Here is a 16,383-nt window from a genome sequence, read left to right as displayed (position 1 = left end):
TTTTAATTGAGATATAATTAACGTCTAGCTCTGTGTAAGTTTAAGGTGTACTACATAATGACTTGACATACATACGTACTGAAGATGATTACCACAGGGACGCCTGGGTGGCTCAGTCCGTTAAGCATCTGCCTTCAGCTCAGGTCATGATCCCAGGGACCTGGGATTGAGCCCCACACTGGACTCCTTGCTCAGCGGGGAGCCTGCTTCTCCCTCTGCCTGCTGCTTCCCCTGCTTGTGTTCTCTCTCTCTCTGACAAAAAATCAATCGATCAATCAATCAATCAATCTTGAAAAGCAAATGATTACCACAGTAAGTTTAGTTAACATTCATCTCCTCATATAGCTACAAAAAATCTTTTTCCTTGTGATGAGAACTTTAGGATCTACTCTCTTAGCAGCTTTCAAATATACCATCCAGCAGCATTAACTATAGTCATCGTGTTGTACATTGTGTCCCCAGTACTTATTTGTCTTCTAACTAGAAGTGGTACCTTTTGACCGCCTTCATCCAGTTTCCCCATTTACCAGCCCTCACATTGTTTCTGACAGAGAAATCTGAGGCTAAGCCTGAAAAAGAAAAATACTGAAGGTGCATTATATGGTAAAAGAAGTCAACTTAATTTTGTGTGACTCGACAGCAGATTTAGCATCAAGATTGAAACAGTACATAGCTTATTATAGGGAGCAACTCTGTAACAGTAAGACTATTTAAAAAATAGTGGAATGATCCCTTGCTAGAAGTTTTCTAGGAGAGGCTTGAGGCCCCTCTCAGGAAGTTACAAAAAGGAGTTCTGAAGTGGGGAGATGGGGAGGGGAACAGTTTACTGTTCCTTCTAGATTTCATGAAGGCTTATTTAAGAACCCTTAGAATTCGGATCTCTATTGATGTTTCCCAGCTAAGAGATATGGAAAAGGCATGTGCTGAGTTTTATTACACTTCAAACTGAAGAGAATGAGTGCTTGATTTACCTATGGGAGAAAAAATAAATATATGTGTATGTGCAGTCTCCATGTACAGCCAAAGATCCATAAAGCTCCATAGGTTATAACTCTTTCATAGAATCCTCTAGGCACTAGATTCAGTTAATTAAAAAATAGAATATTGGCCATTTTCTTGTGTAGTCAGTTTCTTCCAATATTTGTCATCTTAAATTCAAGTGTATGACTATGATTATATGAATGACTCTATGGTCTTTTAAGGGGCCTTTAGCCCTGTGCAAAACTAAGTGTCTAGGCAGCTGCGCAAAAGTCACCACAAGGTGAACAAAGCAATAATCTTACGGACTATCTAATTTATGCCAGGATGAGATTACCTGTGCTTCTTAAGGAGCCTTCAGGGTCTTACTGTTTAAACTGATTTGAAGGAGGAAAAAATGGCTGGTGTGACAGTTTTCTTGAATCATTGCTATTTGTTTCTTTGTTTGGCTCAGTTTCTAGGGCCACATGAAATAAATACGATGCCTAGGAGGGTTTCTAGTCTTACCTTTATTAAAGGAGGGAAAGAAAAGGGGCGCCTGGGTGGCACAGCAGTTGGGCGTCTGCCTTCGGCTCGGGGCGTGGTCCCGGCGTTGTGGGATCGAGCCCCACATCGGGCTCCTCTGCTGTGAGCCTGCTTCTTCCTCTCCCACTCCCCCTGCTTGTGTTCCCTCTCTCGCTGGCTGTCTCTCTCTGTCAAATAAATAAAATAAAATAAATCTTTAAAAAAAAAAAAAAGGAGGGAAAGAAAAATATTCAGGATTGAAGGACAGTCTGTAATCTGTATAAGGAGAAACCTCTACAGACTTGTGTTTCTGAGTGTGTGCTTGGATTACTGTGTTCACTTCGACCCCGGATTTCCCAGGTATGCAGAGGAAGTGATAAAGAGCTGGCCTCCCTGGCAGTGCAGAAGCTCTGAAGCCCTGGGAGGCAGCTGAGTGACTGAACCCAGATAGTGACTAACAAAGCGGAGATTCTCTCTTCCTTCGGGGAGAGACCTAGTCTTTCTGAAGGATAGTTGACTACCAAGTTCTCTTACTTCTTCATTGCTTAAGATAAAGGAAAGAATTTAATAAGAGTTTATAACTGTCACCTGATTTTGCTGCCTTTTGATGGGGGAGACACTTGAAGGTGGTACATTGTTGTGGTTTGTGGTAGCTGTGGAAGTTCTCCCTTGGGAAGGGAGAGTCGCGAACAGAGTTTTATAATATACTTTTCTTCTTTCTGGAGAGAGTCTAGTGCTCAAGCTGAAAATGTGAGCAAATTTCTGTAGGAAACGAGGTAGGGCTAAGTGCTAAGAGGACTCCTATGACATTGCTTTAGAACTGGATCCTGGTGAATCTCAAAATAATTACCAAGTAAAAGACTCCAGATAATGTATGATGTAAAACGCTAGCGAATGCAGACTAATCTGTAGTCACAGAAAGCATCAGTGGTAGGTTGGGGATGGTGGAGAGGGGAGGAAGGGCTTACAGAAGAGCAGGAGGAAACTTTTAGGGTGATGAATGTGCTCACTATCTTGAGTGTGATTATGGTTTTACAGGTGTGTGCAAGTTTCATAATTCATCAAATTGCACATTTCAAATATATGCAATTTATTGTATGTCAGTTTTACCTCAATAAAGCTTTTATTATTTTTTTGTTTTTTTAAAAAGATTTTATTTTTAAGTAATCTCTACACCCAACATGGGGCTTGAACGCAAAACCCTGGGGAGTTTTGGAGTCCCGCACTCCACTGACTGAGCCAGCCAGGCACTACTACCTCAATAAAGCTTAAAAAAAGAAAGAAAATCAATCAGTCAATCAGTCAGTCAATCCTGGGTCAGCATTTATCCAAGGACCCTTCTCTGGGTTATGGGGTGGCTGCTGCAGAGTAGTGTGTGAAATGCAAGTCTTGTGTGTATGTGAAGTATGGATAAATACCTCCTGTTTAATGCATTTGATGTTTCTTTAGGAGTCCATAGAGGCTACTGTATTATATTGAAGAAGATGTCTAACAGTAACACTACTCAAGAGACCCTGGAAATAATGAAAGAGTCAGAAAAAAAACTGGTGGAAGAATCTGTAAACAAAAACAAGTTTATATCTAAGACTCCAAGTAAGGAAGAAACTGAGAAAGAGAGCGAAGATACTGGTTTGCGTCAGGAGACACAGGTAAGGATTAGAAGAGCATCACATGCACACTCATTATACCCGAATAGAAATGTCATCGTAATTGGCATTGGGAATCTGTAAGAAGCCAGTCACTTGATTCTCCCTAAAAACCGAATTTTCAGCTTTCAAGAACTGTCTCCTTCCCTTTTTGTCATAGAGCCCCCAGTGAAGTCTGGAGAAGACAGAGTAATTTCCTAATCCATTTGGACCTGAATTACACTGGTTCTTGCTACATTTGATATTTTTTTAACTATCAAGAAATGGACTGTATACAAACACATATTTAACAAGTCATAATATGGCTCATACGATCAATTCTTAAAACTACAGCTGCCTGGCTTTACACGTGGTGTTAAATTCATATCCTGGTTGTGTTAAAACAGTCAGCATTTTCTGGGTCAGAAATAATCTCTGAACTTGCCACTTGGTAAGTGAGTGAGAGGAATTTCACTCTTTGGTTGCCATGTTGTTTTCCATCCAAACTCATAGTACAGTGCAGATATGATGGCAGTAGGTGGCCAGCCTAGCTTCCTCCAGGGCTCCTATTTGGTACCCAGGCAGCTCATACTCTGAGCTTCCTCTGGTTTACCTGTTCCGGTCCTTCTCTTCTCTGTGGTCACTGCTAATGTCCTCTGTTACCCAGACCCAAATTACATAAATCCTTTCCTTGATGCCCAGGGGTTAGACTGGTCATTCTTACATGCTTAGGAGATAGACTAATGGTAGTAAGTTAGTATAAAAAGCAGTGGTGGCAACATTTTGGAGGGTTTAGAAAGTTAAAGCATCATTTCTCTTGACAACCCAATTCATCTAGACCTTTTCTTCTTTTTTTTTTTTTTTTTTTTTTTTAAAGATTTTATTTATTTATTCATTCGACAGAGATAGAGACAGCCAGCGAGAGAGGGAACACAAGCAGGGGGAGTGGGAGAGGAAGAAGCAGGCTCATAGCAGAGGAGCCTGATGTGGGGCTCGATCCCGTAACGCTGGGATCACGCCCTGAGCTGAAGGCAGACGCTTAACCGCTGTGCCACCCAGGCGCCCCTAGACCTTTTCTTCTTAAAAGATTAAAACAGAAACAACATAAAGGAACAAATTAAAATCAGACAGCTCTCTGAAATATTTTGTTCTCTGGCTGCCTGCTCTTCTACTGTCTTTCCTCTTACAGTTTGCCAGATCTCTGTACTGGCTGCTTTTCTTTCCATTATCTTTGCATGTGAGTTGTCATTCCCCACCCATCCTTCCAGAGTTTGTAGAGACAATCTGCCACTGTTCCAGCTATACTTCCAGCCTCCACTGATACAAATAATGAATTTTAAATCCTCAGGACAAATAAATGATGAATGTTTAATTATGTGCTGTCATGTTATATGGAAGATGATAATTAAATGAACTTTTGGGTCCAAGTTATTCTCAGGAGACTGTTTTTTTTTTGTTTGTTTGTTTGTTTTAAGATTTTATTTATTTATTTGACAGAGATAGAGACAGCCAGAGAGAGGGGGAACACAAGCAGGGGGAGTGGGAGAGGAAGAAGCAGGCTCCTAGCGGAGGAGCCTGATGTGGGTTGATCCCATAACGCCAGGATCACGCCCTGAGCCGAAGGCAGACGCTTAACCGCTGTGCCACCCAGGCGCCCCACAGGAGACTATTTGAAGTGGTGTCCTGAACTCCTGTTGTGTGTACTCCTTGAAGATAAGCAGAAAAGAAAGGATGTGTATAGGCGTTGTACACCTTATGGATACTCAGTTCAAGAGTGTCTTCACTGGATATATATATACAAATAGGACGTGTGGGAGGTTGGAAGGGGAACCTGCCTCTGACTTTTTGCTGCTGCTAGAGCAGGGGGAGCTGCTGCTGCCACCTACTGGAGCTCCTGCTCCTTCTACAAAGTCTTTAGTTTTGTCCCACCCTTCAGAAGCCCTCTCCCCTCCACCATTTCCCAACAGATCATGTGCCCCTTCAACAACACTAAAAAATCTGCTCTTTCTCCTACTTTCCCCCCCTCCACTCATACCCTGGAAGTCTCCCCAGGGATCTTACTGATGCTGTCAAGGGAGTGCCTGTTATGAATTGGAGCTGGAAAGTGCAGAAAGGGGACTTTCCTTACTTATACTATGTGAGACATATTCTTAGGATCAGGAGTTGGAACTCAGAACATCTTTCACATGGAAACAGTGCTATAAAAGGCAGGTTCTGAGATTCAGTTTAGAATGGGCAAATTAACCCTGACCTACCGAACTTAGGGGGGTCCTTCAACCAACCCATACCAACTGGGTATGACCTCCTACCTGGGCTTTCTGCCTTTAAACTTGTGATCCATTTACCGTACTGCTTTAGAAAGATGGCCATGAAATAAAGATCTGATTATGTTCATTCTCTTCAGACTTTCTGTGTGTCTCATTGTCCTAGGCTAAGACCCACATTTGTCAGCATGACATATTGTGACCTAGTCCCTTGCTGCCAGCCATCCGCCTCTGGCATCCTGTGCTTCAGCATTATCTGACTCCTTGGTCCTTGTTACAAATAAGAGCTGAAAAGTTTGGAGAAAACATGCATTTGTACATGCTTTCTCTGCCTAGAGTGCATTCCTTGGTATTCTTTCCTTGGCTTCCCCCAACCTGTGAACCTCCCTTGCCAACATCTGCCTGATACCTGTTTATCGTTCAAAACTCAGTTCAGATGTGTCTTTCTCTAGGAAGCCTTCCTTGACAACCTTACTCACCCATTGTAGGTCTGCCCTGTGTAATTCTTTGAGTAATGTCTGTCTCTGTCTCCACAGAACTATAAGCTCAGTGAGGCCCAGGAGTACATCAGTTTGGGCTCACCATTGTATCTCGAAAGCCCAACACAGTTCTTTGCAGGCACTCAGTGTCTGAATGCATGAATTTGTGAGTTTCTAGGTCTGGGTTAGACCCTTGTGTCGTGTGCTCCTGTAGCACTGCATGACTACTCCTGTAACGTGTTTAACATACTGCATTGTAATTGTCTGTCTGTCTTCTCCAACAGGATAATGAGTCCCTTTTGGACAAGGTTTGTGTTCTTTATCTCCGTATCGTCCAGTAGTTAGCATGGTGCCTGGTACATATTAGACTTTCAATATGTGTTTGGCTATTACATGAAAACTATCCATTCTGGGAAATAAGCAGATTCATAAATGCTTCTTTTTTTTTTTTTTAAGTTTTTTTTTTTTTTAAAAGATTTTATTTATTTATTTGACAGAGATAGAGACAGCCAGCGAGAGAGGGAACACAAGCAGGGGGAGTGGGAGAGGAAGAAGCAGGCTCATAGCAGAGGAGCCTGATGTGGGGCTCGATCCCATAACGCCGGGATCACGCCCTGAGCCGAAGGCAGACGCTTAACCGCTGTGCCACCCAGGCGCCCCCATAAATGCTTCTAGGGCCCTAAATTGGTATAACCTCTTTGAAGGGCAATTTGGCAATAATTTTATTAAAAATTTAAAAAAATTTTAATGGACTACAGATTAACTGTATTTGTAGATATACTTAATGATATGGTCGTTGAAGCATTGTTTATACTAACAAAAGATCAGAGGCATCCTAAGTGATGCAGTTTAAGGGACTGATAAAATAGTTACAGTACAGCCACAGAGTAGAATACCGTATTAGACATTAAGAAAAGTGGTAGAGCTTCTGTAGAATAATACCCATGAAAAGAAAAGTTTAAAGACTAAGTGTGTACAATATATTTGGGGTTTTGGTTTTTGTTTTTTTGTTTTTGGTAGATTTATTCATTTATTTATTTGAGAGAGAGAGAGAGAGAACATGAGCAGGGGGGAGGAGCAGACTCCCCACTGAGCAGGGAGTCTGACCTGGGGCTTGATCCCAGGATACTGAGCCGAAGGCAGATGCTTAACCAACTGAGCCACCCAGGCACCCCCATCTGTTTGGTTTAAAAAAAAGAAAAAAGAAAAAAACCTGTGTGTACATATGTACAATAAGCTTATATATCTTCGTAAAAGATCTGTGGAAAGGTTATAAGAAAGTCAGTACTACGCGATCCTCTAGGAGAGAACCAGGTAGCTGGACGATAGATAGGAAAGGAGGAGACTTACTGTTGTATATACCCCCATTACACCTCCTGAATGTTTGTGTTCTGTGTATGTTATTACCTTTTTGAAAAAACAGTGACAGATACTGTTTCATATTCCCAGACGGTGGCTCTTCCTTACTGTAACATCTCTTACATTGACCAGATCCATCATCATTTCTTACTCTTTCCATCCACCTTCCTGGTTCTCCATTTTGCATTGTGGCAGTGTTGTTTGGTAACTAGTGAAGAGGATGAAGGAAAGAGAAATCCTCACCTACCCAGGACCATGCTGGTACTCTGCCTCTGTCTTGTTTCCCCTTCCCCACCCACCAACCTCAGTTCTCTCCACATCCTAGTGGGCAGTGAGTTCCATTCCAGACATCTGAGAAGCCCCAGGTGCTTCCTGCCATACAAAACCCTACCCTACCTCTTCCCCAGAGGCCCCATTTTCACTTCTCACCTGTTCAGAAACCCTGTCAGTGAGGGGCGCCTGGATGGCACAGCAGTTAAGCGTCTGCCTTCGGCTCAGGGCGTGATCCTGGTGTTGTGGGATCGAGCCTCGCGTCAGGCTCCTCCGCTATGAGCCTGCTTCTTCCTCTCCCGCTCCCCCTGCTTATGTTCCCTCTCTCGATGGCTGTCCCTATCTCTGTCGAATAAATAAATAAAATCTTTAAAAAAAAAAAAAAAAGAAAGAAAGAAACCCTGTCAATGAATTAGTCGTTTCTTCTCTCATCCTACCACGGGCCTTCATTCTTCATCTTCTTCAGCTTCTATTCTGCTCCTTACCCACTCTTTCTACCCTCCCTTTGCTCTGAAAGTCTTTTCCATCCCTCCCATGCTCCTTATTTTTATCCTGTCCCAGATAGGCTATAAGAGCCACCACCAGGAGCTTAGAACTGGGAGAATTCTCGTCTTCAAGGAAGGAGGCAGTTGGCAAGAGTCGCCTTCATTCCATATCAGCAGCCATAGGGACAGGTGCTTTGGGTCTCTCAAGTTAGAACTCTGAACATGTTATCCTATAAAGATGTTATTATAAGTGATGATTAAGGGCCATATTGCATGTCCATTATGGGTTAAATAGGCTCCTGTGATCATGCTTGGGTAAAAACAGTCTGTCATGCTATGGTAGTGACATTTCGAGAAGCCGCCTAATCAGGAGAGGAGTCCATGGTTTATCCAAAAGTAATTTTTATTAACCTGAAGTAGGCCAACCAGTCGGTGTCTTTCTATTCATTTTCTTCATGGTAAGTGGTGCTTTGTGTGTAGGTGGTCTGTGGTCCCTTCTGTGTCACAGTGACTGGAGTTGTAGCAAAAGGAGACAAGCACACCAAGTGGGTCTCATCAGAGTTTAGCTATTGTAATGGTTTTACAGTTAGTGCTTTTTCTTTGTAAACTTGTATTGTTTTTAAACTAAATGTTGATTTTCTACACCTTTAATATTTTCTAATCCCCTTCTAACAGAGGCGAACATCCAACCATGGTCATGCCAGGAAAAGAACCAAGGTGAGAGCCCTTTCTATATACAGCAGTCCCCCCACCCTTATCTGAGGTTTCGCTTTCCATGGTTTCATTTACTCCCAGTCAACCACAGTCCAGGAGCAGATGATCCTCCTTTTGACATATCGTCAGGTCAGTAGTAGCCTAATGCTGTGTCACAGCGCCGACATCATCCACCTCACTTTACCTCATCACATAGGCATTTTATCATCTCACATCATCCCAAGAAGAAGAGTAAGTACAGTGCAATAAGAGATTTTGAGAGAGAGACCACATTTATATAAGTTTTATTACAGTATTGTAATTGTTCAATTTTATTGTTGTTACTGTTGTTAATCTCGTACTGTGCCTAATTTATAAATTAAACTTTATCTTTGGTATGTATGTATAGGAAAAAACATATATAGTATATGTAGGGTTTGGTACTATCCATAGTTTCAGGCATGGCATCCGCTGGGGGTCCTGGAAAGTATCCCAGGGGATAAGGGGGGGACTACTATAGCTTCTTTTCTACTGTTTTTAGTAATACGTTTCACAAATGGATTTATCACTAATATCTGATTTATTTGAATTATATACAAGCAAAGTTTTTCTGCCTGCACTTTATACTCTAATTGTGAATGTATGCATATGCACACATTTCCTATTAGAAGGTTTGGCTGTATTTTTCTCTATTAAAATCTCTAGTTCAGTCACAGTCCATTTCTGATGCCCAGCCAGAGCCTCTCACAAAGCCTGAGCAAATTGGTACTGGTTCTGTTATAAAACCAGTTTCTCTGTTCGCTTCTGGTTTCTCTCGGAGTACCATATGAGTGTTATCTTTTCCTCCAACATTTTTTTCTCATTTATCCTTTTGGAATTTATCCTTTATAAATCCTGCCCCATTGGTAGAAATGACTGAACACTTTTGGACATCCTAAAAATAAAGCCTTTTTTGGTGGTGGTGAGGTTACTTTTTAGGTTGGGGCAGGGAGGAGGAGGAAGATTTTGTTTTTAATCATTTTATGATAAAATTAGCACATCACAGATTATTTTAAGCAGTGTCATCAGGGAAGACTATGTGTTAAGTGTGTGATGGCTTTTTAATTTTAGTTGAGGGAACAGTAAAATATTAAACCTTTCTTGCAGTGAGAATAGTTGTCACCAGAGTAATTATTAAGAGTGTCTACGCCATTCCCCCCTGCAAAGACAATGGCAGAATTTGGGAGTGGCTCAGCCAGTGTGTGGCCTGGGTTTGAAGAAGACCACAACATCAGATAAATTGATTCTGTGTCTTGCCTGACATGGCCTAATCCTCAGTGATGGGCTCGATATTAAAGTTCACGACAGAAGGTGTTCACTTCTACTTCACTTCCACCCAAACTTTTTGAGATAAATAAGACAGTTATTGTGTCCATTGTACAGATGAGGAAACTTGGATTTATAGAGATGGAGTGAACTTGACAGGATATTCACTAGTAAGTGGCAGGGCTCCACAGGAAGTCAGTTCTCCAGACTTGCAAGTTCTTTTCACTATACTGCACAACCAGGAACATGTGCCCTGTTGTGCTGTTGTGTTTACGGCAAGCCTTGATTTTATTATAAGAACTCTTAGTAAATGTTTATAGGTAGAATTTCTCTAATTTTTGACTTTGGGGATCCCTAGGAGAACAATGATTTGCAAAGTGGATTTCAGATTTTTTTGGTGTTCTCCACCCAGCAAAAGTAAACCAAGTGTATTAGCTTCTTATCACATTAAATCCCAAATGTTAGGAAGTTTTCTTTCTCTTTACTCTTTTCTTAGACACTTCTTTCCATACCCTTGCCACCTCAGGTTTAGAGTCATTTAGCATTTATTGTCTACTGTGCTCTAGGCAGTATTTATGATATGTATGTTTATATACTTTATGTCACCTAATTCTCACAAGTCATCCTTTAAGTGTTTTTATCCCCGTTTTATTGAGGAAAAACAGAGACCCAGAGAGGTCAAGTAATTTGCTCAGGGTCTCTCATAGCTCATAAACACAAAAGCAGGAGTTGAAGCTAGGACTTCTGGCTCTTAAATCCAGTGTCTACTAAGCTCTGCAACTGTGTATTTTCAGTAAACTTCTGAGTCTGAAATTGGAGCATGGGCTAGAGAAAGGGGGGAGAGCTAAGTGAAGTGGTTTTCCTATCATCTGTTCAAAGTAGCCATTTTGTTTTTATATATTTACTAATGTAAGTAGGGAAATTATCTTTGAAGTAAATCAGAAACTGGTGAGTAAGTCCTCTTTAGGGGAAAAAAAAGAACAACACAAAAACCCTACTTAATGGAAGCAGCAACTAACAGAGCAAAAGAGGATACCCTTCATTCAGCAAATACCTTCTGAATGTCCACTAAGGGAATATATATATTTGGTCTTTTTCAGTCTAATTCCAAGCTGAAGTTGGTGCGCAGCCTGGCAGTGTGTGAGGAGTCCTCTGCCCCATTTGCTGATGGGCCACTAGAAACCCAGGTGGGTCCTTTATAAGAGTAGTCTGACTTTTGAGTTTGGCGGTTGTTTGCTAAACGGTAGTATAACAGCCACAGCACCAACATTAAGCTTGGAAATCAGGGTAGAAGGAACTTCAAAACAAGTGGTTGCAGTAAAGCAGGGCATGGGGGAAAGCATGGAGTATAGGTCTTCACACCTGGACCACCCGGGATGATGCAGAAGAGGAGATCCCAGGGCTGAATCTTGTTTTCCCACCCACACTCTTCCTCTGGCGGTCAGAACAATTTCCATCCAATTCCTGTGCCAAGAACAGCCAGTGTAACTTGAGCTCTCCATATAGTGGTTGTGATTGTTGGCAGAGAAAGCTTGACCTTCTACCCTTTTCGTAGAACAAAAGCTTAAACAATTTAATTAACAAAATACTCTCTGTAAGAGAATGCTGCCTGCCACCCAAGATTTCCCTTCTTTGCGATTTCAAGGGAGAGTAAAACCCTGTGGGAGAATTAAAATCCTTTTTCCTCTTTGATTGTGTTCCTCTTTCCCCTCATCCAAGGATATAATTCAGTTGCACATCAGCTGCCCCTCTGACAAGGAGGAAGAAAAATCCACAAAGGATGTCTCTGAAAAAGAGGACAAGGACAAAAACAAAGAAAAGGTCCCAAGGAAGATGCTTTCTAGAGGTGAGAACTCTCCCCGCCTCTCGTGTGTCCTAGGGTGTGGCTCTGCAATGCCCTTTCCTTCTATCTTAGAACCTGGCACCCTCTGACCTTACACCTCAACAGTTCCTAGTGTTCTGCTGACTTGATGGTTGCTTGGGGAGGTGCCTAACTAGGTTACTTTCTTTGCTGCTTCAGCTAACCCTGCCTTAGGGGCTCACATGCTGCAAAGAACTACTCTGTTAACATTGGCAATACCTATAAGAGGACATTGTAGTTAATTCTGATTTTATTTCTGCTCTGGAATAAGAAGTGACATGAATCACCACCAGTAGAAGATCCTCCATATACCATTTATATTTTGGTTTTGGGATGCTTGGAGTGATTTTTTAAAAATCAGATTTGCATCTAATTACTAAGCTCTCTTTGGTTTTAAACTCTTGGGCTGGTAACAAAAAGACCTGGTCCATAAAAATTGTAGTTGAGAGGAGAAAGGCAACCTTGGGATTAAGATTTTATAAATAAATAATAATCAACATTTGAACCTGTTTGCTGAGATTCTGGAAAATTCAGCTCTGACTGCTCTCACCTGGAATTTATTTTCCTTAACTTGAATAAAATCTGCTTTGTCTTGGTCAGGACATTCAGTAAATACTTAATTATGGTGAAAGTAGCTTCTCAGTGTAATACTGACGCAGCACTGTGACCCAGACTCTACCCTCCATCATTGTCATGGGGAATCTGGCAGGGGAAAGGGGCCTGTGGTGAATCAAGCATCCTTCTGATTTTTAAGCTAAAACCCCTGAAGTTTGATTTTACTTTGCTATGAACTCTCCTGATTGGGTTGTGGGCTTCTGCTTGGGATTAGATTTCACGCAAGGCAGTTTCATTTATTTTAAATTTCTTTTGTTATGGTGGTTCTAGACTCCAGCCAAGAATATACAGACTCCACTGGAATAGACCTACATGAATTTCTTGTAAATACACTGAAAAAGAACCCAAGGTAAAAACATTATTTGATGGAAGGGGGATAGTAGGGCCCAGCAGGATACCTAAAAGGCCAAGTAGCTTCTCAGGAGTTTTCCATTATTCAGATCTATTATGCCCACCCCCTGCCACCATTTCCCTTTAGTGTAGTTTTATATTCTGTGAGGGATTCAGAGTACCCTCGTGTTGAGGTGTCTGCTTTCAGAAGAGCTGAGAAAAATCTGTGGAAGGAGAATGCAGAGACAAAGAAATATGAAGTCTTGGGAGTACCATTTAAAAGCACAGAAGGAAAAATAGTTGATATATATGTAAGCTAAATCATAATTGTTTTAAAATTGTATAAATAATCAGATGGAGTGTAGACTACTGATTAGATTTATTATAAGTATAAAGTATGTGTTTAAATGAATATTGCTGCCAACAGAATTCGGTTTCTGATGAGGAAAACAAAGTACATAATTAGGAGGATCTGCAAAATGTATACTTGATTTTATTTCTTTTTTAAACTAATGTAAGGCCAGTGAGGCTCAGCAGCCCCTGTGTTTTTGTCCACTATTGGGGTTTGGATCTACACGTCCCTTCAGCTTCTATAGTGTGCAGGTTTCAATGCTTTTAATGTCTATGGGAGGGCTGCTTTTTGTTTTGTTTTGTTTTAATCTTTTTTAAACAGGGACAGAATGATGCTGCTAAAATTAGAACAGGAGATTCTGGAATTTATTAATGACAACAAGTAAGTTACTTGAATGAAATACGTGTTTAGAGGTGGGAGGGGGCACTGAAAAGAAATTCAGGTACAATTTTAGGATATTCCTCTTACATTTTTCCCTTAAAGTCTGAATTTTGAAGTAATTACTCACTGGGAACCTAAAGGAGTTGAGGAGAAATAATCAGAATGTATTAAAAAGTGTTTGTGTGAAAACCAAGTGAGGTTTTTGTTATTGCGTAGACTTGAGTTGAAAAGAATTGATATCTTTTCAGCAGCTATCCCTTGTCCCATATTTAGTTATTCTTAAATTTCTCCCTTTTTTCTTTGTAGAATATCATCCAGGTGGGGGAGACCTAGAGCTTAAGGAATAGTCTTAAATGAGGGTAGTGGATCAGAGCGACCCACAAAATGGTATAGATAAAGAAGCTGAGAGAACCTTTTTGGTTCCCATTTGAGTAAGGATCTATCTTCCTTATAACATGTCTGTTTCTCCTAAGAAATTCTCCACTTTAGACACTTACAAGAAAAGTTACAGTTGGCTATTATTGCTGTTGTTTGTCCTTATTTCACTTTTTCCCCTGGTTTCCCTTCAGTAACCAGTTCAAGAAGTTCCCTCAGATGACCTCATATCACCGGATGCTTTTACACCGGGTAGCTGCCTATTTTGGGATGGACCACAATGTTGATCAAACTGGAAAAGCTGTCATCATCAACAAAACCAGTAATACAAGAATGTAAGGGAGGAAACCACAGATTGGGAGACTTCCCTGGGATAGCCTATGGGGTAAAGAGGAAGGCATAGGATCAAGATATCCCTTTCTGGGGGCGCCTGGGTGGCAGAGCGGTTAAGCGTCTGCCTTCGGCTCAGGGCGTGATCCCGGCGTTATGGGATCGAGCCCCACATCAGGCTCCTCCGCTATGAGCCTGCTTCTTCCTCTCCCACTCCCCCCGCTTATGTTCCCTCTCTCTCTGGCTGTCTCTCTCTCTGTCAAATAAATGAATAAAATCTTTAAAAAAAAAAAAAAGATATCCCTTTCTGGGGAGGAGACAGTGTGGAGGGTTATGTTATCGATTCCTACGCTTCATGAGGACTTGGAGATAGATTCTAGAGGCACTGGTGTTTTGTGAAGACTGGCCCCTGGCCTCTCTTCATCTTTACTGATGGGACAGGTATAACTTTAGAAGAAGACAACTTATATATATGTATAAAGAATAGACCCTAAGGATTTCATTTTGACTTTTTGGATGCCTGACTCCAGAAATCCCGAGGGGGAGTTAGGGAATTTAAGAGTGCTATATTAGGAGGTCTGCTTCCTAACAAGAACATCTTCTTCCTTCCTTCTACATTTCTCTCCCAACCCCAGCCCTGAACAGAGATTCTCAGAACACATAAAGGATGAAAAGAATACAGAATTTCAACAGAGATTCATTCTCAAGAGAGATGATGCCAGTATGGACCGAGATGATAACCAGGTGAAGAATGAAAAAGGGTGGGTCTATACAGAGAGATTGCAGTAAGAGAAACTGGGAGGGGAGAAGAATTTTTGTGGGATAAAGAAAACTCAAAACATCTTAGTATGAAAAAATGTATTGAGTTATACTGAGTTGGCTCTGGCTTAATGTTGAGGACTGAGTACACTTGTTGAGCTGAATGCCACCCTCTTAGCCGCAGAGAGACATGGTGCTGAGTTTTGCTGGGTTTTCTCATTTGGCCTAGAACTCCCTGGTTCTGCCACTGACTTCTAACTCTATGTCATTTTGGGACCAAGCAAGGTCCCTCCCTGCTTCAGCCTTGATTCAGCTGACGGCTTCATTCTTTTTTTCTTTAATAGTTAGGAATTTCATTGGGAACCACCAACAGCTACTTTATCCCACTTCTATCTTATCCTAGCTCAGGGCTAGCCGTGGACTGGCAAAGTTGTGATATAATTTACCCACTTATAAAGAGGTTTCTGATCCATTTCTGCAAACTGCTTATTCTTTTCCCAACTCCTTCCACCAAGGTGAGTGAGTTAATTTGACATTTGATGCTGGGAGCCTCAGGCAGTATCCCCTTTTTAATCCATTCCTATGGGAGTAAGAAGTGAACAGTCTGCCCCATCCCTTCACTCATGGGCCTGGCTGTTGCCCTGACTTCTAGCCTGCCCTTCAGATAGTAAGTTTTTGTTTGGGGATTAGTTTTCCCAGCCACATGCAGGGTTTGGATCCAGCAGCTTCTGCTTGACCTCCAAAAAAGGTTAGGTGGAGAACCAGGATTAAGGTTTGAAGAACATGGTTGGGTAGAGCCAATAATAGTCTTGCTAATTAATGATAACTGTAATAATATCTTACCTCTAGAGTCAAAACTAATTTTCTTGGGATGTTGTATGGTCTTGAGACCAGGACTTTTCCTGCTTGCTACTTGAGTATTTGAGGGAGTCCTTTTGAGAAAAATGCCATTATCTTTTGTGGACAAACACGCTGGGCCTGATTGAAAACAATGAAACATACAAAAAGACAAAATTTTAAAAACAAGCAAGAGCCTTTCCATCCTGATGCCCTTCTCTCCATTTTCCCAACGCCCTTTTTTTGTGTATCAGGAATTATTCAGGCCTAGAGACACATTGGGGTGGAGTGGAATCTGTCCATATTATGAACTTTTCATCTCTCGGCTTCAGGCTCAATCCATAGTAGGGTAGGCTTTATGCATTTTCTGTCTATGATATTAATAATAAATGCAGTAATTGTTATTTCTATTGAGTGTTTCCCCTGAACTAGACTCCGTTCTAAACGCATTATGTGCATTCTCTCTTTCAGTCGTCTCCACAACCCAGTGTAGGTGGGGTTATTACCTCCCCTTTAAATATAAGAAAACTGAGGCTAAGAGGTGTTAAGTTACTTGCCTAAAGTAACATTACTCAGAAGTG

The 16,383-nt window shown here is 41.4% G+C and overlaps 1 protein-coding gene across 11 annotated transcripts in view; it reads left to right on the top strand.

Annotated features, from left to right (window-relative positions):
• Positions 1–16,383, top strand: part of R3HDM2 (R3H domain containing 2) — a 128,535-nt gene that overhangs the window by 81,017 nt on the left and 31,135 nt on the right. For 10 of the 11 annotated variants that reach the window (XM_034644062.1, XM_019796203.2, XM_011220764.3 and 7 more), the window contains exons 3-10: positions 2,932–3,131; positions 8,640–8,681; positions 11,063–11,149; positions 11,682–11,808; positions 12,709–12,787; positions 13,442–13,501; positions 14,071–14,211; positions 14,842–14,950. In XM_034644062.1, the coding sequence (XP_034499953.1) occupies positions 2,967–3,131; positions 8,640–8,681; positions 11,063–11,149; positions 11,682–11,808; positions 12,709–12,787; positions 13,442–13,501; positions 14,071–14,211; positions 14,842–14,950 (810 nt within the window). In that variant the 5' untranslated portion in view covers positions 2,932–2,966. The remainder of the gene's footprint in view (positions 1–2,931; positions 3,132–8,639; positions 8,682–11,062; positions 11,150–11,681; positions 11,809–12,708; positions 12,788–13,441; positions 13,502–14,070; positions 14,212–14,841; positions 14,951–16,383) is intronic. The other variant, XM_034644066.1, reaches the window with a different exon arrangement.

This window comes from Ailuropoda melanoleuca, chromosome 15 (assembly GCF_002007445.2).
Source record: "Ailuropoda melanoleuca isolate Jingjing chromosome 15, ASM200744v2, whole genome shotgun sequence".
Lineage (NCBI taxonomy): Eukaryota > Metazoa > Chordata > Mammalia > Carnivora > Ursidae > Ailuropoda > Ailuropoda melanoleuca.
Note: the sequence above shows the minus strand (reverse complement) of the source record. Positions and strands in the feature narration are given on the sequence as shown.